This window comes from Leptonotus elevatus, chromosome 5 (genome assembly GCF_054856555.1).
Source record: "Leptonotus elevatus isolate MCC_2025b chromosome 5, RoL_Lele_1.0, whole genome shotgun sequence".
NCBI lineage: Eukaryota > Metazoa > Chordata > Actinopteri > Syngnathiformes > Syngnathidae > Leptonotus > Leptonotus elevatus.
The window spans coordinates 24,543,954-24,566,289 of record NC_141243.1 but is presented as its reverse complement, the minus strand read 5'-3'; the positions used below and the strand labels follow the sequence as shown (position 1 = coordinate 24,566,289).

At 38.5% G+C, this 22,336-nt stretch overlaps 1 protein-coding gene and 1 long non-coding RNA gene across 5 annotated transcripts in view; one reads left to right on the top strand and one right to left on the bottom strand.

Moving 5' to 3' along the window:
* The window catches only part of LOC147174432 (TNF receptor-associated factor 2-like), a 36,644-nt gene extending 17,243 nt beyond the window's left edge, over positions 1–19,401 (bottom strand). The window contains exons 1-7 of one of the 4 annotated variants that reach the window (XM_086076152.1): positions 18,972–19,401; positions 16,080–16,158; positions 15,252–15,350; positions 13,667–13,828; positions 7,600–7,674; positions 7,386–7,460; positions 4,380–4,865 (exon numbers count right to left, since the gene is read on the bottom strand). In XM_086076152.1, coding sequence (XP_085932278.1) covers positions 4,380–4,865; positions 7,386–7,460; positions 7,600–7,674; positions 13,667–13,828; positions 15,252–15,350; positions 16,080–16,158; positions 18,972–19,159 — 1,164 coding nt within the window. In that variant the 5' untranslated portion in view covers positions 19,160–19,401. The remainder of the gene's footprint in view (positions 1–4,379; positions 4,866–7,385; positions 7,461–7,599; positions 7,675–13,666; positions 13,829–15,251; positions 15,351–16,079; positions 16,159–18,971) is intronic. The other 3 variants (XM_086076153.1, XM_086076155.1, XM_086076154.1) reach the window with 3 other exon arrangements.
* LOC147174433 (uncharacterized) lies at positions 16,337–17,786 on the top strand. Its single transcript, XR_015094845.1, has 2 exons — positions 16,337–17,055; positions 17,493–17,786. It is a non-coding gene; the product is annotated as an uncharacterized LOC147174433 (long non-coding RNA).
* Positions 19,402–22,336: the final 2,935 nt, after the last annotated feature.

Here is a 22,336-nt window from a genome sequence, read left to right as displayed (position 1 = left end):
ATGTCAAATCAGTAAAATTACCGAATGAACTGAGCTCTCCATAAAAATAAAAAAAATAAAAAAAAGGAAAGGCATCCGACGTAAAACTTTGGCCAAATCAAACATACAAGGGTTTATAAAACTGTGGTAAGACCAGCCATGTTGTTGGAGGAAAAGATAGGAAGCAGAGCTGGAGGTTGCAGAGATGAAGATGCTGAGGTTCTCTTTGGGAATGACAAGGATGGATAGAATCAGGAATGAGTACATCAGAGGGACAGCACATGTTGGAGGCTTTGGAGATAAAGTCAGAGAGGCCAAACTGAGATGGTTTGGACATGTCCAGAGGAGAGATAGTCAGTATATTAGCAGAAGGATGCTAAGTTTCCAAATGCCAGGCAGAAGGTCTAGAGGAAGACCAAAGAGGATGTTTATGGATGTAGTTAAAGAAAACATGGAGGTAGCTGGTGTGAGAGCAGAGGATGCAGAGGACAATTGATTAGCTGTGGCGACCCCTGAAGGGAAAAGCCCAAAGGAAAACAAGAATAACAGAGCCGCAGGCACAAACACACACGTGCGCACACACACACACACACACACACACACACACACACATGACGTGCACCCACAGACACGCCTCCTACTCAGAGGCAGAGCGGATTGTTTGTCTGCTTGGAGGGAAAAGAAAGCCGAAAGATACTAAGTCTGCCTTGCCTGATATAAAGAAGCCTCTGTCATGATCTGTATCATGATCATGATCATGTTATGTCTTTTCTTGTGGCTCATGTCTTTCTCGTTATGGTTTTGTGTTCACCTGTTCCCTTATGTCATCCAATCATCTCCCCCAGCCACTTGTGTCTTGTCCAGTTATCTCTCGTTGTCTTGTATTTATTCACACGAAAGCCAGTTTCAATGTATCCTCACAAGTTTCTAATCGTTTAAGCCGTTCGTCCACATGACGGCGCAGTTTCGGAGCTTGAAAGCGATCACTTTTGAAACCGGGCTCCAGAGTTGAAAGATTTTAATACGCACCCCATACGCGTCCGTCTGGACACCATATACAGGATACTCCTCCAGTGATGACGTAATGGTCGCAGCTCGATGACGACGCATTGTCGCACATAGATGACGTATGCGGCAATTCTCACGAGACTGCGCGCAAAACGTCAGTTTGTCAACAACAATGTCGGATAGTCGTGTCGTAGTTGTTTTGCGCAGCCTCCTTAGTTTGCTTATGCTTTTGCAGCAAAATCTTTTACGTCTTTATTCCCACGTGTTCAACAAGCGGTGTTGTACTTGAATCACCCGCCATTGTCACTTCTCCTGTGTTCGTCTTTTTCATGTTGTTTTGATACATGCAAAGCCTTGTTTGTTCTGTAGATTGCAATAAAGTTAAAAAAAAAAACTGCAACCGACCAGGTTTGGTTCATGGAACATGTTACTATGGTAACTGACCGAGAGCTTAAATTACCTCTTTTTATGAAACAGGCTCGAGTTACCGCTTTTCCTCTGGTTTCAGTTACCTCCCTTTCTGAAACGGAAAACGCAGAGTTTCCCACATTTCAGGGTTTCTTGACCCAGAGTTCTCACTAAACCTGCTTTGTGAAACAGACCACAGGATGAAGAGCTGAAGCAAACAAAATGATCAAACAAGAACTGAATAGAAACCAGGAACTGAGGCCTTCGTTCCTCAAACAAATCTCGTACACACAGAAGCATTTCAAGACTGTCCAAAAAAAGACGCTGAGGACGTTTTACAGCTGTAATGTATATGCCAAGTCTGGAGCTGCGCTGTAGCGCAGCCACAGGGAGTTATCGGAAAGCGTAGAAGAAGAATCAGCGAAGAAGACGAATACTTTTTTTTCTAACTTTATTGCAATCTACAGAACAAACATGGCTTTGTGAAAATGGCGGGTGATTCAAGTACAACACCGCTTGTTGAACGTGGGAAAAAAAAATAAGCAAAATATTTTGCTGCAAAAGCATAAGCAAAGGAGGCTGCGCAAAACGACTATGACACGGCTATCGCCATTGTTGTTGACAGACTGGCGGTTCGCGCGCAGTCACGCGAGAATTGGAGCATTCGTCATCAACCTGCGACAATGCATCGTCATCAAGCTGTGACCATTACATCATTACTGGAGGAGTATCCTGCATATGGTGTTTAGACGGAGGCCCACAGCGTATTGAAATCTTTCCACTCTGGAGGCCGGTTTCAAAAGTGATCGGTTTCAAGCTCCGAAACGCGCCATCGTGTGGACGAACGGCCTAAACGGTAAGAACTTGTGAGGATACATTAAAACTAGCTTTCATGTGGACGGGGCCTCAATACAAGCAGAGCAACGAGACAATGAGAAACAGCTGGACACGACAAGTGGCTGAGGGATCTGTTTGGTAGACACAGGGGCTGGCAAACAGGTGGACACAAAACCATAACGAGAAAGACATGAACCACAAGACATAACATGAAGCAAAACCAAATACGAAACCAAACAAATACGGATCAAGACAGCTTCCTCTCTAAATGGCAACAGTTGATAACACCACAGACAGGTTAGCAACTATGACAGTCCAAACCACGTAACTTTAAGAGTTTAACAAGTGGAAATTGTTTGGTGACAAGCAAGTTTGTTCACCACTGGTGGCATTTAACAAGGTCATAAATCAATAGTGTCAAGTTTGTAGATGAGAGAAGTCACTGCTTTGACTCGTCATTTTAGCAAGCCTATAAATGACCATATAAATGTGTTGTTTACCATTGAACTAATCAAATGGACTAAAATAGAGGATTCCCTCATTCCGCGTTAAAGCTTTATATGGGTGATTCCACCAAATTGGTGCCATTCACGTGATCAAACAAATAAATGAAAATATTTTTTTTATAAAGCACCCTGCACCCTGCACATTGATGTGTATTGTGTTTAAAGCTAACATTCAAATAATGTAAATGCCATGGAAATAGTTCCTGTAGGCTATTTGCAAATTGTATTTATTTATTCTATGTATCTAAAAAAATAAAACTGTTTCAGTACAAAAACCACATGCAAAAAAAAGAAAACTGAGTTCATTTTGAGAGTGCTCCAAAAACTCTTAGCTTGCTGCTTTTCACTTGCAAGATTAGCGTATCGTCCTGTGTCATCATCAGTATCAGTCCTGTGTCATTATCAGTTATCAGTCCCGTGTAACTTTGGGGAAAACACAGAACTTGTGCTTGGGACCAATTTTGGTCAATCATGCTCAGTAACCTGTTTGGTATTGACAAATTTTGTTTGTTTTCCCCCCCTGCTGAAAACATTGTTATCAGTGAGTTCTTTTTTTTTCTTGATGGGCTTTGCTTACATTTCATTGTTGATGGTTTTGAAAACACGATGCAGACGAATCTTTGAGTAGCACTTGGAAAAATGATTAAAATAAACTCTTGAAGCTTGTTGCTGGCTGTTATACACGAGTTCCTGCTGCCCACCAGCACCTGACCATTGTGGATAGACACGTCTCCATAGATAACATTTATATTCACTTTCTTACTGATCAAATGTGCATTTAGAGCCTCTCCCACACTTATTCGTTTAAAAAATAATAATTCAACTTACTGTAAGCGACTGGCTACGCGTGATGGCTTCACTTCTCGCTTCAGCATTAGCAGTCCAGGTTGTCATATACGTCCGTGCTGTGTCAGCCTGTGAATCCACCTCTGATTCTGACATTGTTCTTTTTGACGCTTTGTGCCAGGGCAGCATGATACCGTTTTTATTGTATTTTGTTAATTCAAGAGCTACAGTCATACACACGCTTTTGGGTCAGCTAGCATCATATTTACAGTGGGCGACTTGAACGACACATGCACACTCCTCTCGAAAAGTACATAATTGTATGGGTAATGGGAGTCTCGGCAAGATGGTAAATGGTACTTCATATATACAGCGCTTTTCCACCTTACAAGGCCCTCACAGCGCTTTACATTCGACTACTCATGACATTCAGCAACTGATGACGCAGCATGGTCATAATGGCATGGGATCTAACCTACAACCTCTGAGTTGCAAGATGACGACTCTACCACTGAGCTACGCTACCTTTAATGTTTGGCATACGGTTTTACCAATAAGTATGGGAGAAGCTCTAAATGCACCATCAGATGACAGAAAGCCTGCGCTCGGTGATGTGATGAGCGGTGCGTGGCGGAGCAGCATTTTGAAAGATCAAAACATTCAAGTGTACAGGAACGCTGACAGTGCATTCTTTGCATGTTGAGAAGTACCTGAACGCTCAAGGGATATTTTTTTAAAGTGCCGCAGCTCTCTACCGGTGCGCTCCGGCCTAGTTAAAACACTGCATTTCCTATACAAAATACAATATCAACATTTTGACAGATAGAAATAAATTTTCAGTGTTTAATTTGTCACCTTGTTATTGAGGATCTCAATTTTGTCCTGGTCCAGTCTGTGTTGCCGGTTGTAGGCTTCCATGGTGGTGCAGGAGCGTTCCATCTCTCGGTTGAGGACACAAATGATATTCTCGAATGTATTTACTTTAAGCTCCAGCTCTTGGCAGCGTCGACTCAGCTCGACTACTTTGGTCTTTTCACTTTGAAGCTGCAGCTCCAAGGCAGCACCCACAGCACTGGGCAGTGGCGTGAAGGAGGTGGTGAGGGTCTGTGCACATGCACCCTGCACGGAAGCTGCAGCGCCACCTCCACCAAGCTGGCTCATCTTGAGTTCTAAGTCTCTTAGGGACTGGTGGAGCTCCTGCAGCTTGTGGCCTGCTACCTCCAGGCTCTGAGGCTGCAGGCTCTCCAGGCTCACCTTGATACCCATGATGAAATGCAGAAGCAGGTTGAGGTGTTCATACGAACATTGACGCTCATGGTCATGGATCTTCTCCTTCTCCACCTGGATATTGAAGAAGAAACTATCATGCATTAAGAACCAAACAGTCATTATTGAAAGCACCAGGGGTCACCAACCTTTTTGAAACAGAGCTACTTCTTGGGTACTGATTAATGCAAAGTGCTCCCAGTTTGATACCCAATTCTGAAATTAGAACAAATCTGTTCAAAGTACCTTTAATTAGGTTATGATTCGTAATTAATGTTATTCATCTGTATAATCACACTGATCATGGCAATGATTTCTCATGATAATTACCAACAATGAGTTAAAGTAGAAAAGAGGTACACATCAATTTATAACATTTTATTTATATCTAAATTGTTTACATTTTCAAATGATCACACCTACAACATTCATAAGAAATCACAATATCCCATTATGTGAAGTATTTTTAGAACAGGCCCGCAGGCTTCTTGCAGGTGGTCCTTGGGGGCACCCTTTTGCCTGTGGGCACAACGTTGGTGAGTGACCCCTAGGTATACAATCCCAGCATAAACAATATGGTGATGATGTATACTGTATAGTATGTAAGCAATAAAATAAAATAAAATAAAAAACAGCACAAGCACACAGCAAATAAATAATGGAGCTTTTAAGCATACAGTATACATGCACCAGAGTCACCGATTTATGTTCAATTTATTACACTGACACTGAACTACAGGTACAAAAAAATTCAAATGTAATTAAATGACATATTTATTCAAATTTACTTTCAATGACACTTAACAATATCCCAGTCGGAGTGTTTGATCAACGGTGATTATTATTAAGTGCAGCTTGTGATCAAGGTTCAGGGGCATTCGTGGCTGATGTGCCCCTTAAGCCAGGTACACACATAAAGACAATCGGGCTGTTTTTGTCACGATTTTGCCCCTACCCGACCAAGGACGTCAAACGGCCAACAATATTATGTCTTATAAGGTTATCTTTATGTGTGAACTGTGTTAAGAGTGGATATGTCCCGATAATTGGGTTCAAAACCATTCGAGGCTGACAAGCTTAAATAATGAACATGTTCAATAGTTACGACGAAAATCTTTATGTGAGTGGGGGAAGTCGAGGTCTCCCGAGGGAGGTGACTCAGCATACTGTGACGCGAGCAGAATGTAGCTAATCAAATTACCTCTCTGACATGACGAACGAGTAAGTTCCCGTACATAAAACAAATGAATATCCTACCCGAAGTGCATCCATCCATTTTCTGAATACGGAGTGGTTAAAACAAGCCACAAGCGCCTTTCCCGTGAATTGCGTGATAACTACAAGTAGCAATTCTGCGTGTAAAAATGTGTACAGTACTATCTTGTGGTCAAGTAGTTAATGCTTTTACCCCGCAAGCGCTTGGTCATGGGATCGAATCCTGCTGTCTCCGTTCCATTGCTTTTTTTCTTTTTTTTTTATAACTACAATTTCATGACAACAGCTTACATGCTCTGAGGGCGGCCTACCCAATGTCATTTTTGTATAAACGTAGGTTCCCCAGGCGGCAGAAATTACTTTCCAAAGCATTTCATTGCAGACATTAACACCTTACTGCTCCGGTATCCTGTCCCCTTCGGAAACATTGGGCAATCACCGGCGCATACAAGTGCATACATGCAAGTGTCTGGTCGTCTTCGTGTTTGTAAAGTCACGTTCCCTCGGAAGACTGGATTCTTGACCAGTGGTAGAAGATAATCTTTATGTGTGTGGGGATCTGTGGTGAGATTATTTGAGCACCCCACACACAATAAGACCAAAACTGTTAATGCCTGATTTTTTTTTATCCTTGTGTGTGGGGTCTGACAAAGATTTAAAAAAAAAAAAAACGTTTAAGATTTGAAAAATCCTTATGTGTGTACCAGGCTTTAGATTCTTAACTTAACTCCAATTTGCTTACTGGGAGTAGGAAAGCCACCCACAGGTCTACTGTACCACTAATGTGCTAACAAGTGTCACCAGTGTTATGGGGTATGCAGCAGTCAATTGTCATGAAATGCCCCTAAATTTGAATGAATATGCTTTATTTATTTTTTTTAAAGAGTCTAATCTAATCTATTAGGCAGAAAACCGTAAACGAGCAGGCAGTATACTGCATTTCATTTTCCTTTTTTGTTCTAATTGTAGTGTTAATTATTAATATTGTCTTCTTTGGCATGCTGTGACAACAATTGGTAAGGTAGTAAAATGATTGTTTCTCAGTACCCTATCTTGACCTTTAAAGTAAAATTACTTCGTGTAGTTTAGCATCACAAGTCTTTATTGCTTCATGTCGTCTTTGAAGAGTTGTGGTAAAAAACTAAAACAATTTAAAAATTATTCTTTGTACAGTATATTGGCAGCAATCTGTAATAACTGTTGAAGAATAACTATTTCCAATTATCGTAAACATTTTTACACATTGCCAAGAAACTTTTGTTATGGCTAGCCACCAGTGTGTTAATATCATGTTGTATTTTGTAAATTGAAAAATTATTCAGCAGTTATTACGTGAGCGAGTGTCACACACAGCAAATTATGATGAAAATGTCTACTTACAGACGTATTGCAGCCAACAACATGAAATCTGCATGGTGCTTTAAATTTACTGCAGAACTTAATATGGTCCACATACTGCAAAACAAAAAAATTAAAGAAGCGAATGATCTACAGATTATTTAGTTGAGTTGGATCCCCAGCTAAATGAGAGTAAATGAGAAGAGAATTGTGAATTTAAAAAAAACAAAAAACTTAAGGACCATATTCGGGATACCTTTTCTCTGGGTATCTTTTTCTTTGCGCAACCTTCACAGATCATTGGGTACTTCGGACAAATTTCATCATGAGCCTAAAAAACAAATTACAAAAGAACAATTCAGTCATAGTATCCTATAATGATTATTTCAATACTTCTTATACTAATAGACATATTATCTTAATTACCTGAGCTGGGCAAAACCGTTGTTAGAACAGGCCCATCATTGACGGATGCACACCTTTCGATGTGTGCTTCCGCATTTGTGCTTTATGATGCAAAGCCTAAAAAAATACACTGACTAAGCACCAACTGAAGCAGCAGCCTAGACCGCCTAGCACCCCCGATGCCTCCAAGTGTGACCCGTGATCCTGACCAACACACCCACCCACCACAAGCCATAGTTTTGCTGCACGGTCAGGAGGGCGCTATTATAAGCATATTTAAGTATTTTAAAGATAATTCATTCAATGAACAGATTTCTACAATGATTCAGAGGGCCACATCCAATAAATTCATCTCTACTACAACAAACAATATCAGCTTTATTTTACATACATCTTTTGGTTTTACAGGTGAGGTTTACACCCATATAAAAAATAAGGCAATTGAACCATGAATTAATATTCAAATTTACTTACTGAATCTCCCTCAATTACAGTTCAGTTACTACTAAACACTGTGACTTGCTGTAATTTTAGCATTCACGACGACAACTTCACAAAACTCTACCAAAAAAGTGTGGCGTAAATTTAAGTAAGTCATAAATCGGATTCCAAGAATAATTTTTAAAAAATGTGTGGCTTTATCACTTCAACAGTTCATGTTTCGTGAAATAATAATATGTAAACATTTTGAAACAATGATATGTAAACACATTTTCATCCCTAGTGCAAGTCTCGCGCAAAATCTCACTGTGCGCATTGGGTGGAGTTTTCTTTCTTTTGGTATTTTCCTAGACTTTGCGCAGGTAAAATTGAGCGTTGGCGGAGTTGTGCGTTGTTGTGGGATGGAACAAATCCTTTTCTTGGCCAATCGTAGCGGCATTCCTTATTTGTGGTGGCCGTTGCTCAGAAGTGGCGGCCGTGGTTCCAAAGCTAGAGCTCTCTATAAATCATGTGTCGTGTGCCCTTGGAGCAAGACACTTCACACACATTGCCTCCAGTAATTCCCACACTGGCGTATGGCTGTTGCGCATGTTTGGTGGTGGTCGGAGACGCCGTCGGCACACAATGGCAGCCACGCCTCTGTCAGCTCTGGGTGCTTACATAGTTTACTGTCACCAGAGTGTGATTGTGCAACTATGTGAATAACGTATCCAATGTGAAAGACTAGATAAGTTCTTGTACTTTTTCCTAATCCCTTTGAACATGTAAACTGCATTGATCTATGACATCTATTGATTATTTTCCTTTTAGTTCTTTCTATTATATGTTCAATAATCAATCAAGTGCTTTGACTGTGCGAAAGCCGCATATAAACATATCATCATATAAACATTTTAATTACACTCACAACTATACGTCCATGAGTGAACCCCCCCCCCCCCCCCACAACAGTTGTGCCGCGCGGTCACTACGGTGCTATTAAGGTGATAATGTTCATAATTTGTTCAATTAATTAATTTCTACTATGAGTCAGAGGAATTGTGCCACAGATTTTGATTAATGAAATTCCCCTGTCTTGACGTCGAGCGCAGTCTAATTTCTGTGGCCAAATTGTCAGGTGGGCCTGAGGCGAAGCAGCTTTGTGAACCGGAACACCCAATGAGGCACAAGACGACACCAAACAGACTAGGCCAGAATTCCCCTGGTACCAAGATGAAGTTCCGCCCGTTAACTCATTCACTCCCCGCCATTTTCACAGAAACAATCCCCTTCACTCCTGACTGTTTACTGAATTTTGACTATTGTTCTATTGCTATAACAACATGAAACCTACCAAAAGAAAGATTAAAGTCTCTTCTTTCATCAGGAAAAAAGGTATATTTCTATCTGTTTCCGTTTTGAAGCAATTAGCATTAGAATATAGCTAAGTTCCATCATTAATCACAAATCGATTTAGAATTCTGAGTAACTGATGGTTTTTTCAACATGGCCTGGTTCATTTCCTATGCTCTGCTCCCACCTGCTGGCCGTTTGTGTAATAACTAGCATTTCTTCAACCGTTCTTTGCAGTTGAGAGGCTGCATCAAAGCCTTCTGTATGCTATAGCATAAATTAAAAAAAACTTTTAAAAAACTATAAATATGTCTTTGGGACACTTGAAACATTTAAAATAGAACATATTTATACGTTTTTGGGAGCAAATGAGTTAATGCCGAGCGCACGGGCACCAGTCTACAAAAATAGAGCCTGAGGAGTCCACTACTAAACTCATCGAGACAATAAATAAATACAATATATACACATACAAAAATAGAATAAAGCCTACTGATAGACCAAAATGAAAGAGTTCTTGTTCCACAAATTGTAGCCTTTAAGTTCAGAAATTTTCATTTGACTACATTGCAATGTCATTTTGAATTTGACTATTTGTTCACAAAAGTCATAATCAAAAACAATGCTAGCCTTATTAGGGCTGAATAATTCACCTGAGCTTCTAAGTTTTTTTCACACAGTGCGTTAAGCAGTGCATGCTGAAGGTCTGAATAGGTAGTTCCCAACCAGGTGCACATGCTGTTTGCACCAGAAGCGGCATTTTCAACACTTTAGATTGGTCAGTATAGTTTGTAAAAATAACATTTACACATGTGGACGAACTAATAGTATATACAGTACAGGCCAAAAGTTTGGACACACACACATATCATTCAATGTGTTTGCTTTATTCTCATTACTAGGATTTACACTGTAGATTCTCACTAAAGGCATCACAACTAAGAATGAACACATGTGGAGTTATGTACTTTAAAAAAAGGTAAAATAACTGAAAACATGTTTTAGATTCTAGTTTCTTCAAAATAGCCACCCTTTTCTCTGATTACTGCTTTGCACACTCGTGGCATTCTCACCTCTGGGAACTTCAAAAGGCTACTGTTGGAAAAGCATTTCAGGTGACCACTCTTGAAGCTCATCGAGGAAATGCCAAGAGTGCAAAAAATCATCACTGACTATTTTGAAGAAAATAGAATATAAAACATGTTTTCAATTATTTCACCTTTTTTTTTTGTACCATTAGTACATAACTCCACATGTATTCATTCATAGTTTTGACCAAATAGTGACTTATGAGGTTTCGTCCGGACGCCAGGAATATGTTCTTAGCAGCTTCCAAATGTTGGTTTTACTGCTCTTCTCAACTATGACAAAAAATGTAACAAATGTTATTTAATGTTATAACAGCTGTTTGATAATATTTTCTTCATTAATTTGTGATAGCTTGAACATTGACTGATGGAGAAATGTGGGTTTCGTAACCTGACAATTTGAAAGGATTTATGTTATAAATTAATAACAGAGCAACAAGTACCAGTATTTTTTTTAAATTTGTTTTACAAACCCAATTCCAAAAAAGTTGGGACACTATACAAATTGTGAATAAAAACTGAATACAATTATGTGGAAGTGCCAATTTTTTATTTTTTTTTCACAATATAACAGAGAACCGGTCAAAAGTTTAAACTGAGAAAATGCATAATTTTAAGGGAAAACTATGTTGATTTTAAATTCCATGGTGTCAACAAATCTCCAAAAAGTTGGGACAAGGCCAATTTCACCACTGTGAGGCATCCCCTCTTCTTCTTACAACAGTCTGCAAACGTCTGGGGATCGAGGAAACAAGTTTCTCAAGTTTAGAAATAGAAATGTGTCCCATTCTTGTCTAACACGCGTCTCTCTAACTGTTCAACTGTCTTGGGCTTTCTTTGTTGCACTTTCCCCTTTATGATGCGCCAAATGTGCTCTAGAAGTGAAAAAAGTAAAAGAAGTGGACTGCAGGCTGTCCATTTTAATAGCCGGATCCTTTTCCTACGCAGCCATGATGTTGTAATTGGTGCTGCATGTGGTCTGGCATTATCGTGTTGAGAAATGCAAGATCTTCTCTGAAAGTGATGATGCCTCGATGGGAGCATATGTTGTTCTCCAATCTGAATATACCTTTCTGCATTGACAATGCTTTTCCAGATGTAGAAGCTGCCCATGCCACACGCACTCATGCAACCCTATACCATCACAGATGCAGGCTTATAAACTGAGTGCTGGTAACAACTTGGGTTGTCCTTGTCGTCTTTAGTCACTATGATATAGCGCCCCAGTTTTCCACAAAGAACTTCGAATCATGATTCGTCTGACCACAAAACGGGTTTCCACTTTGCCACACTCCATTTTAAATAACCCCTGGCCCAGAGAAATACCTGCGCTTCTTGGTCTGCTTTAGAAATGGCTTCTTCTTTGTACTGTAGAGTTTCATCTGGCAACGGCGGCTGGCACGTGGATTGTTTTCTGGCAATGTTTTCTGGGAGTATTGCTGAGCCCTTTCTGTGATTTCCCTTATAGTAAGCATTCCTGTTTGCGGTGCAGTGCCGTTTAAGGACCCGAAGATCATGGGCATCCAGTATGATTTTACAGCCTTGACCCTTACACACAGAGATTGTTCCAGATTCTCTGAATCTTTGGATGATGTTATGCACTGTAGATGATGATTACTTCAACCTTTTTGCAATTTTTCGCTGGTTAACACCTTTCTGATATTTCTCCACTATATTTCTGTGCAACATTGGAGGAATTGGTGATTCTCTATCCATCTTCGCTTCTAAAAGACACTGCCACTCCGAGAAGCTCTTTTTATCTTCCAATTAAGTTGCCAATGGAACTCATTAGTGGTAACTGGTCTTCCAGCTGTGCAATTGACTTTTCCAGCCTTTTATTGCTACCTGTGCCAACTTTTTTGAGATTTGTTGGCACCATGAAATTTACAATCAACATATTTTTCCCTTAAAATTATAAATTTTCTAAGTTTAAACTTTTGACCTGTTCTCTCTGTTATATTCTGAATAAAATATTAAAATTTGGCACTTCCACATATTTGCATTCCGTTTTTATTCACAATTTGTATAGTGTCCCAACTATTTGGGAATTAGGTTTGTACCTATGTAGAGGCATTATGTAATATTTATAACTTTATTCTGAGTTAAATTTACATTTTATTTTACACTACATTTTATGTTTCATTCAGTTGCTAATGCCTTGGGGTTGTCTTGTGAAATATCATTATGCTGAAGTGGCCTTCAGTGAAAACGGGTCTAAACACATTCAGATAGCTTAATGGCCTCCTATGCAGTTGGAACTTGTAAAACTAAAAACAATTTATGTAACACAACTGCTTCAGTTTCAATAGTAGTAAATAACGGTATTTAAAAATACAAGAAGGAAGGATTTGCAATAATGCATTGTATCAAACATGTAGTTTTTTTATGTGAATTGTTTGAAGAAGAGCATGTGTGCGGGATGAAGAATTCACTGAAAATAATTGTTGGCAATATTAAGCGCTCTTTTTCACAATAAAAAGTTTATTGATGAACCACTTGTCTTTGTTTTGTCTTGTAAGTAGATGCTACAGCATATGGTCTGGTCTATCTTTGGAGGGTGTTTGGTGAATTCCCTGATGTAAGGATTTTGGCTGTTCATGAGCTAGGGTTAGTGACAAGGATACACTTGCAGTCAGTAAGTAAGTAAGCATTGCAAGTGATCATGCTACCAGTCTATTAAAATATTTCCACATGCTTGAGGTACTGCTGCTACAGTATATATCTGTGCATAGCAACCGGCCTGTTCATTTCAGCAAGATGTTCGTGGTGTTAAATGCCGAAACCCGTGACTGCCGATTAATTGACTTCAAGCTATCATCATCAGTGGTATGGTGGACACGTCAACTAGTCAATTCAACCACTAATAGGAAAAGACAGACTTCTCACACTCACATTTACACGATCACTGAGTGTAAACTCAAGTGAACCCACGCTGTTTGCACTTTGGTCAGGAGAGTGAACCATTACACCGACAGAGTAGAACTTCCTCTTACAATAGCATAACATTCCTAAACAAAAAATCTACAAACCTATAGTGAGCATGGTAGAACATCTCACCTTGATGTTCTTTAAAAGGAATGGTTCTTTGCAGTATTTGCAGTTGAGTGTCCTCTCAGGACATTCTCTCTCATCGTGATGCTCCTGTTCGTTGGCTCTCATCAGCTCTTTGCAGGAAGGGCACAAGATGATGGCAAAGTCACAGTGGCCCTCATGGCAAGCCTGCAGGGAATCAGCAACAATGTTTTGAAATGAGTGAACAGGGATTTAAAAGACTGCATCATTTGAAACGTCACAATTTCTGTTCAAGTTTTGATGTGATAAAAGAGCAGGTAAAGAATGGCAAATATATAATTTTAATATGATTATGTTTTCTTCGGCAGTTTATCTCTGCTACTATTTTGTCCACATGTATTTACAGTATATGCTATCCATCTATTTTTGGTACCAATTATCATCACTAGAGTTGTGTGTAACTGTCGAAGTGCGTCTCAACACATTTTAGTACTGAAGCAGTACTAGTAAAAGTTACAACGACCTCCTTGCTGCTTCAGACAAAGGTCTTAATTCTGAACTGGGGCGCCACATAGGTGTGTGCTTAGCCCTTCTTTACAGACAGTACACAAATAACGGTTTGGAAAGAGCCTGATTACCTCAGCCATTGAATTTTTGAACAGCAGGTCGAGGCTGAGTGTGCTCTGTCTATTTTATATTTGTTATTGTCTTGTCTATGTCTGCTGTCAAATACGCACTGTGGACGTGGAAAAGAATTTCCCGTTGGGGAAAATAAAGACAGAAGTCAAAGTCAAGACTTGTCCTGTTAGATCTGACTGTAGTATTGATCACAATATCCTAAAGCCCGTATCTCACAGAGCGGCGCAGGCTTGCGAGGGGGTACGCACGTAGCAAGTGTTGCTTAGCCGGCTTTGTTCAATGTTGCAAAATATTGCAAAAGCACTTGCTACACTCTCTCAAGGTGTCGTCATGCTCTTAAAGCGTTTTTCTTGTCGCAGAGAAATTTTGAGCTTGTTAAAAATTTGATGGCGACAAGAAAAACGATTTGAGTATAAAGAGGGTTTGAGAGAGACTGACAAGTGTCTTTGCAACGTTTTGCAACACTAAAGGCAGCCTGCCAAAAAAGCAACACCTGCTATGTGTGCGTACCCACGCAAGCCGTTCAGCGAGATACGGGCTTAATACGGAAATTTGATCAATTATTTCATTGGCACTTAAGAAATGAGCTGTCCATGGGCGGGAGGCAGGATAAACACTGAACTGGTGCCAGCCAATCACAAGGCACACATAGACGAACAACCATTCGTACTCACAATACACTCCCACTTGCTTAAAATTACCACGACTTGACATTCTGAACACATTTTTAAAGTAGGATGGGAGGTTCAGCCTTTAGGTCTCAGGCTCCTCACCTGTGGAATCATCTTCTTGACACAGTCCACAAGGCAAACACCTGCTCTCTATTTAAACCAAACTTAAGCTTTCCTTTCTGATAACGTAGAAGGTTTTGGCCTGATGCCGGCGATGTAATTGACTCACTGTACAAGAGTCTACCAGTGAGGGAAAAATAAGGTTTTACATTCATCACAAGTTAAATTGTATTTAGTTAAATCCTTGCAATAATACACACCTCAAAATCTTTAATAGTCCCTGACCACGTGCATCCTTCATTGGGGCAAACGGCTGCCAAGGCTTCCACTTCTCTCCGAGCTGCATTGTCTGGAAAAGCCTGGAGTGAAGAGCAGGGGATAGCTGTCCATTAGAAGGCTGGTGTGTATGTTTTTGGATACATTTTGAAAGGTTGTGTTACTCTGACGCAGTTTCCTCAGGATCATAATACATGAAGATGTTTAAGATACCAACCATTAGCAGTAAGCAGACAGTTTTTGTTGTGTTTTTAATTTTAAATTAAAAGTGATGCAGCAGTGCTCTTTACAGTATCACTATCTTCCTACTTTTCATCACTTAAATTATTTTAGTTTCTACGGATGTAACAATATCCAAACCTCACAATACTCACAATACAATATAATCCCATTATGAACTTCATGCTATGATAATTATCACAATATGGTAAGGTTGGCGATATAAAAAAGCTCACACAACTCTGAATATTGCAGAAAGAAAGAAAGAAACAAAGAAAAGAAAGAAAAATGCTCATGATATTGATTTTTTTTTTTTTTACATAACAACAGCAATGACAAAGAAATATGCTTGGCCATCCATTTTATTGTCATGTGTTCCTATTGGATCAGCGGCGCAAAGCGTCATAGTCTATAGTTTATAGTGATGTGTTCGGCTGAAGCAGGCGAAAAGTGATGATTTTTGCTGCTTTTACTATAGTAACAAGATGATGACGATATCGTGGCAATTTTAATATTGCGATATTGCCATTATTGTTACATCCCTATTAATTTCCTATAATTAATAGACACGTTAAAGGTAAAGATGTACTTACACCTCCTAGTTTGAGAATCGAGGTGGGTTCCTCAAATAATTCTTCTTTGATGCAAGCGCTGCATTTCTCGGGTCCAGAACTAAATGACAACACATTATTATTCCACAAACAAATATTTTGTGCTATTGTTATTGTCAAACTATATACATTAGTACATTGTGTCACACTAAGGATTCAGAGCATGGCACTAAGCTTACCTATACGATTGTATGCATTTGGTTGTATTAGACTAAATGACATGTAATGCAGGCATGTGATTTTTCCGCTAATTCGCGGAATTCCGCTTTTTTTATCTCCCCCCAAAAAAAAAAATCCGATTTCGTCTCTCTACAGCATTCCGTTTTAGTGTTTCCGCAACTGAAATGAAACCGATCTTGCGATTGGCGGAAGTCTCCGTGTTGACCAATAAGAGCGCTTGTTATAAAGGCATAGGAGTATGCCATTGTTTGTTGACCAATAAACGCGCTTGTTATAAAGGTATAAGAGTATGCCGTTGTTCATTTCGCACACGTTTTTGCCGAGTGTTTAAAGAAAGATGTCCGTGATCGAACGCAAAGATGCTCCGCGAGTTAAGGAAATTGACAAACTCGTAAAAAACAAGTTTCGCTGGGACTGGTTAGAGAAGGATATATCGACAAATGTTGGAAAAAAGACTGTGACGAATTTGTTCAGTGACTTCATTCGGAAGATCGATCGTGCCGGGAAAGCGCTTTGCATTTGGTGCCGTGATACCATTGACTATGGCGGGAGAGGTTTCAAAGCTCTTGAAAGTCACGCAACCAGCAAAAAACACGTAAAAGAACTCCAGTCAAGAACAACAAATTATTCCATCGCTGGAAGTTTTGGTGCCCAAACGAAAACTCCAAAACTTTATGGCCTCCATCCCTTATTGACATCACAATCGGGAGCGGTAATGGAGAGACGTGATCCACCCCAACAACCTGCACCAGTTGCTGATAGAGTCGTGAATTTTGAGGTAGGTGGTAAACTTTTCAAATTAATCGGAATCAAATTTTCGAAAATATTATAACGTAATAAAAATGGCCTTAACTATTTAACATGGTTAATCCACAAACTCAAATGAATGCTGCATGTTAGCACTTTCAGTTTTCAATATGTTGACTGTCTACAGTATGCAGTTAGTACAGAGATGATCGAAATGATTGTGTTTTTACCAGAGCTTGCTGCATGAGGTATTTTATGTTTTTGTTATGCATTATGTATTAAATTAAGAATGATTGATTAAATGATTTATTGCATGGTAAATATTATTTCCAATGGTTAAAGATAATTTATTATTTTGTAGCTAATTTGCAACGTTTTTTGTTACCATAATAAATACTCTGACATGTGAATGTGCATGCAAGTTTAGACTAAATCCTTTACTTTATTTACTTACTTTTTTATTAACAGGACACTCAAATGAGCAAGGCTGCCTCAAGAAGAACCATCAAAGCTGCACAGAAGCAGGCTAGAAAGACCCATTCCAAAGCAATGAAGTCTAGGAGGAAGTAGTGTTTGTGTCATGTGAATGGATTGTGCTCAAGAATGAACACTTGTATATTCCTGTAAATATGTTGAATGTTTTAATGAGCAAAAAATAGAAAAACATTATTTATGACATAAATAATTTTTGAATGTGACTGATTTTGAGTTGACTAAAACTGCAATTTTATATGGGATAGTTCAATATACATTGGAAATTTATGCTGTTGTTTTGTCTATTTCTTTGTCATCTGAGTGCATTGAAAGTACTTAAAATCACGGAAAACCCATGAGCTACGGGGGGCTTCGCCCCCCTGGCCCCCCCACCGGGGCGCTGCCCTGGACCTAGCTGGGTGCCTGCGGCCCCCAGACCCCCAGCTAAATTTTCAGATTATTTCACTTTGGTCAAATCACATGCCTGGTAATGGTATCAAAATACTGTACGATATATGGGAAAAAAGTAGGAATCAGCCTTGTAGTATCAATCAAATTACATTTACATATACAGTACACATAGGAATTTAATTTCAACAGATGTATTTCAGCTAGATTGACAAATCTCATAATAATGTTACAACTTAAAGGTTATCACAAATTATTAAAATGATTCTATGGAGCTCGTGAGGTGTGGAAATTCATTCAAAACCTCATACAATACACCTTCACCGCACTAAGAATAAATTAATGATTATGTTTGATTGATTATTTTGTTTTCGAACATGTACAAAAAGCAAAAGCAAAAATAACTTACAATACTATTAACTTACAACCAATGCAAAGTAATATTTGATAAACTGCAGTCTAAGTTTGGTCATTTTGCTTTTTATAGCATATTGATAAACCGCTGCTAATTGGTTTTGTATTGTTTCTTCAACAATTTATACTAAAGTCTGGTATATTACTCACTAATAGTGTAGATACAAACAAAACAAACACAATTTTCTCTGTGACAGTATAAGTACGAAGCATATTTAATTAAATAAGCAGATGCATAATAGAACACCGTTAGTACCGTTATATGCACCACAACCAATGTCATCCAAACTCCCCCCAAAATTGCTGTGGTTAACGTTGCCCAGCTAATCGGTGAATATACAAATAATGTACCGTAACACTTTATGATTACTCTATTTAGATAAGTTATCCAAATGCAACTCAATACAAAATCACAGTCAACGTGAATATGACGACATTGTAAAGCCCAGTCCTTTAAAATGGATAAAGTTATGATTGATTGATATGATGAAATGTGCTATGTTCATACGCCAATTTTAGAGTATATGTCTGTAACGTGAATGCTACAATTAAACATGTTATTCGTTGCATGTGACAATATACACAGAAGCGTCCATTAGTGGTTGTAAATAAATGTAAGACTGCTAGCTCGTCAGCAACCATGACACCCACCTCACTATTTTGTTGAAACAGAACGAACAAAAGCGGTGACCACATTGCGCCTGTAAGGGCCTTCGCAGGATTTTCAGGCAAGAATTGCACAAATGCTTGTCCTCGAGGTTGTTGGCTAAAATTTTCTTTGGGAAGCCTGGTTTGTTTCCTTCCAAGGAAGATGGTGGAGACGGCTCCTGCGCAGCCATTATTCCCTTTGAACAATATAGGGGTACTCACTCACTGGGGTGTGTTGAAGAAAGCAAAGTAGGAAACACTGCTAAAAGTGGATACGTAATTTGTCGAGATACCACACATTGCTACTGTACTACGTAACCAAAATAAATACCTCCATACACAAAAACACGTAAAACATAGTATGACACTCGTAAAAAATGGAATCCCGAAATAAGTACCACTAGAGGATGCTGTGTTCACTGGTGCGGGTTTTTTCGGGGTTTTTCTCTCTTTCTTTCTTTTTCGACCGCGAGGCGGAGCAAGCACAACAGGAAAGAGCCAGTAGTATAAAGAAGATGGATGTGGGTTGGGCCAACCGAAACCTTTCTTTTTCTTTTTCTTTTTCTTTTTCTTCTTCTTCTTCTTCTTCTTCTTCTTCTTCTCCTCTTCTTTTTCTTTTTTTCTCAATTAAAAATATACATATATCGCGCCTTGAGCTGATTACCTCGTTTACGATTCAGATTTAGAAAACGTTCAATCATTTTCGGATATATAGGCTAGATTGAATGTAAGTATTTGTTGTCTAAACTCTTCTCAAAGCATATTGGTTGGGATTTCATTGCTACTTAGAGATAAAAACATATTTCAAACATTTTCCGGAGAGATTTGATCTGAGAGATTTGAACTGATACATTAATGGAGAATGGAGATACAAATTCCCAGATACTTTAAAGTTATAGAGTAAAAAAAATAATTATACAGTACTACTACTCAGCTCTCTCGCATTGGGTTAGGGTTACCCTACACCTTAACCCTAACACCCCAGTTAACATTTTTCCATGCCCCGCCTTAAGTGATCACAAAGCCTAAATTTAAATTGTACAAAGTTGTAATGTAGGAGACTGTAAGTTTAATAAATTTAATTTGGATCAAATAGCAAATGTTTAAATTAATCTGACATGTATATATAGACCAGGGTTTATGTGAATAAGCTTGCTAAAATTAGTCAAATAAAATAACAAAATGTTGTTTCAGGCATCTCCTTGCTCAATCAACTTTTCCCTGATAAAGTTAAAGTACCACTTGATAGAAAATTTAGATGAGGTGCATATAAAAAGTGGGTGGACAGGGCTTTCATTGTGCCGAAAAGCAATGGTTTGAAGAAGGTGAACAGAACTCTGCTTACGTCTTAAAATTAGAACAGTGTTTTGCAACCTATATTGAGCCAAGGCACATCATTTTAATTTTAAACATCTTATGGTACAGCACCAAACAAAAATGTAACAAAAAGTGGAGTGATGTCAATTGCATACTTTATGCCATAGAAGACCATTTATTTGTCCTGTCTGTCACTATAAGTCACTGGCATAGATACTCAAGTCATTCTTTATTGCAGATACACACAAAAACACAAAAAAAACATTCACAGAAAAAAGAAAAATAACGATTAAAAATATACTAAACTATACAAGTTAAAATTTACACAAAGTAGTGCATCAATGCAATCTAACCTTAGAGGTAAATCTACAACAGCTTTTTATTGGGCTGACCAAGGTTTCTATTATGTAATTCTCTGACCTGTTTAGCCGACAAATACAACTAAAAATCAACTGCCTTAACAGTGCATCAAATGTTGTTTCTAATCAGCAAATTAGCCTGTAAGTAGATTTTACGGCGCTGGCGAGAGATATCTTTGTCATCTATCCAATCCTCAGATATGATATGACCGAGATATTTGGTTTCCACATAAATAAAATGTTGGGGGAAAAAAATTATTATCCCCAGCGCTTTTAACTATCATTACATGACTCTTTTTAACATTATATATAATATCATTATTTATGCCATAGTGGGAGCACATCGTCAACATCTGTTGCAGCCCAGCACTATATGGGCTAAAAAGTTCCAGATCATCAGCATACATGAAGTGATTTACTATTGTATTGCCCACAAGACACTCTGTATTAGACCCATTCAACTGAATTCATAGATGAACAAAGATATATTATTTGATCAAATACTGACCAATTAAGTGAAATTTCATCATTTTCCATGGCACACTGCTTGGAAATCACAGAATTAGAAAAAAACATGTTATTTTCCTTTTTTATTTTAAGGTAATTTTTTTTTTAATCCTCCTGGAGAATTTATCAAATCATTTTCAAATACTGCATGCTTGATCTAAAGATGTTTAAGATGGAAAGGTATTTACTGTAAAGCATTTTATTTCGTCACACGCTGTTGCCGTGGAGATACACTGTTTACACAACAAATTATGCTGTTTTTGCGAGTTGAAACATAGGCATACATTCATGAAACTGCAGATGCATCAAACCTGAGCATAAAAATCAATATTTTAATGATTTCATAAGCGATTTTCAAAAAAATGGCTCTCTCTCACACACACACACTACACATTTTTATTGAAGCATTTCTGGTTGTATATTTTTCACCTTGATCTGTGACAATTCTGAGGCATATGTAACTGCTCAAGACCTACAAAAAAGTATTTTGGAGCCATATGCTAAGCCTAACAGGATGTCTGCCATTTTTACTTTATTTTGGAATTGGTTGCCATTTTTGGCTTTTCAAAGAGGTCATATTTGAATGAACTTCTCTTACATAATTTATCAGAATGTCTTCAAAGTTTGGGTGATTTATCAAAAGCTGTTTAAGATGAAAAGCTATTGAAAGCTTCTGATTCCGTCGCAGGCTGTTGCCATGGCGATGCACCATTATAAAGAAATATGATGCCGTTTTTGAATTTCTAAAAATAGGTGAAAACTCATGAAGCTTCTTCGTGCAGAGATCAGGCCTGGCAAAGACATTCACATTTTAGAAGGTTATTGAGCAGTTTATTAAAATGGCTTAGTGTGCCCCTTCTAAATTTTTAACAAAGGAGGAGTACTTTGTTAAACCTATATCTACGAAAATTGGGAGGCATATGTAACTGCCTAAGGCCTGCAAAAAAGTGTTTTCGAGTAATACCCTAAACCTGACATCTTCATCTTACTTTGGAATTTGGCGTTATTTTTTGCCTTTTATAGAGATCATCTGAACGTTTTCAAAGTTTGGGTGAAAGCTTTTTATTTTGTCGCACTGTTGCTGTGGCAAAGAAAAAATGTGCTGTTTTTGAGTGTCTAAATCTGGCTGCAAACTCATGAAAGTTTGCAAACATACCAGAATATCTTTCTTTCTTTATCTAAGTC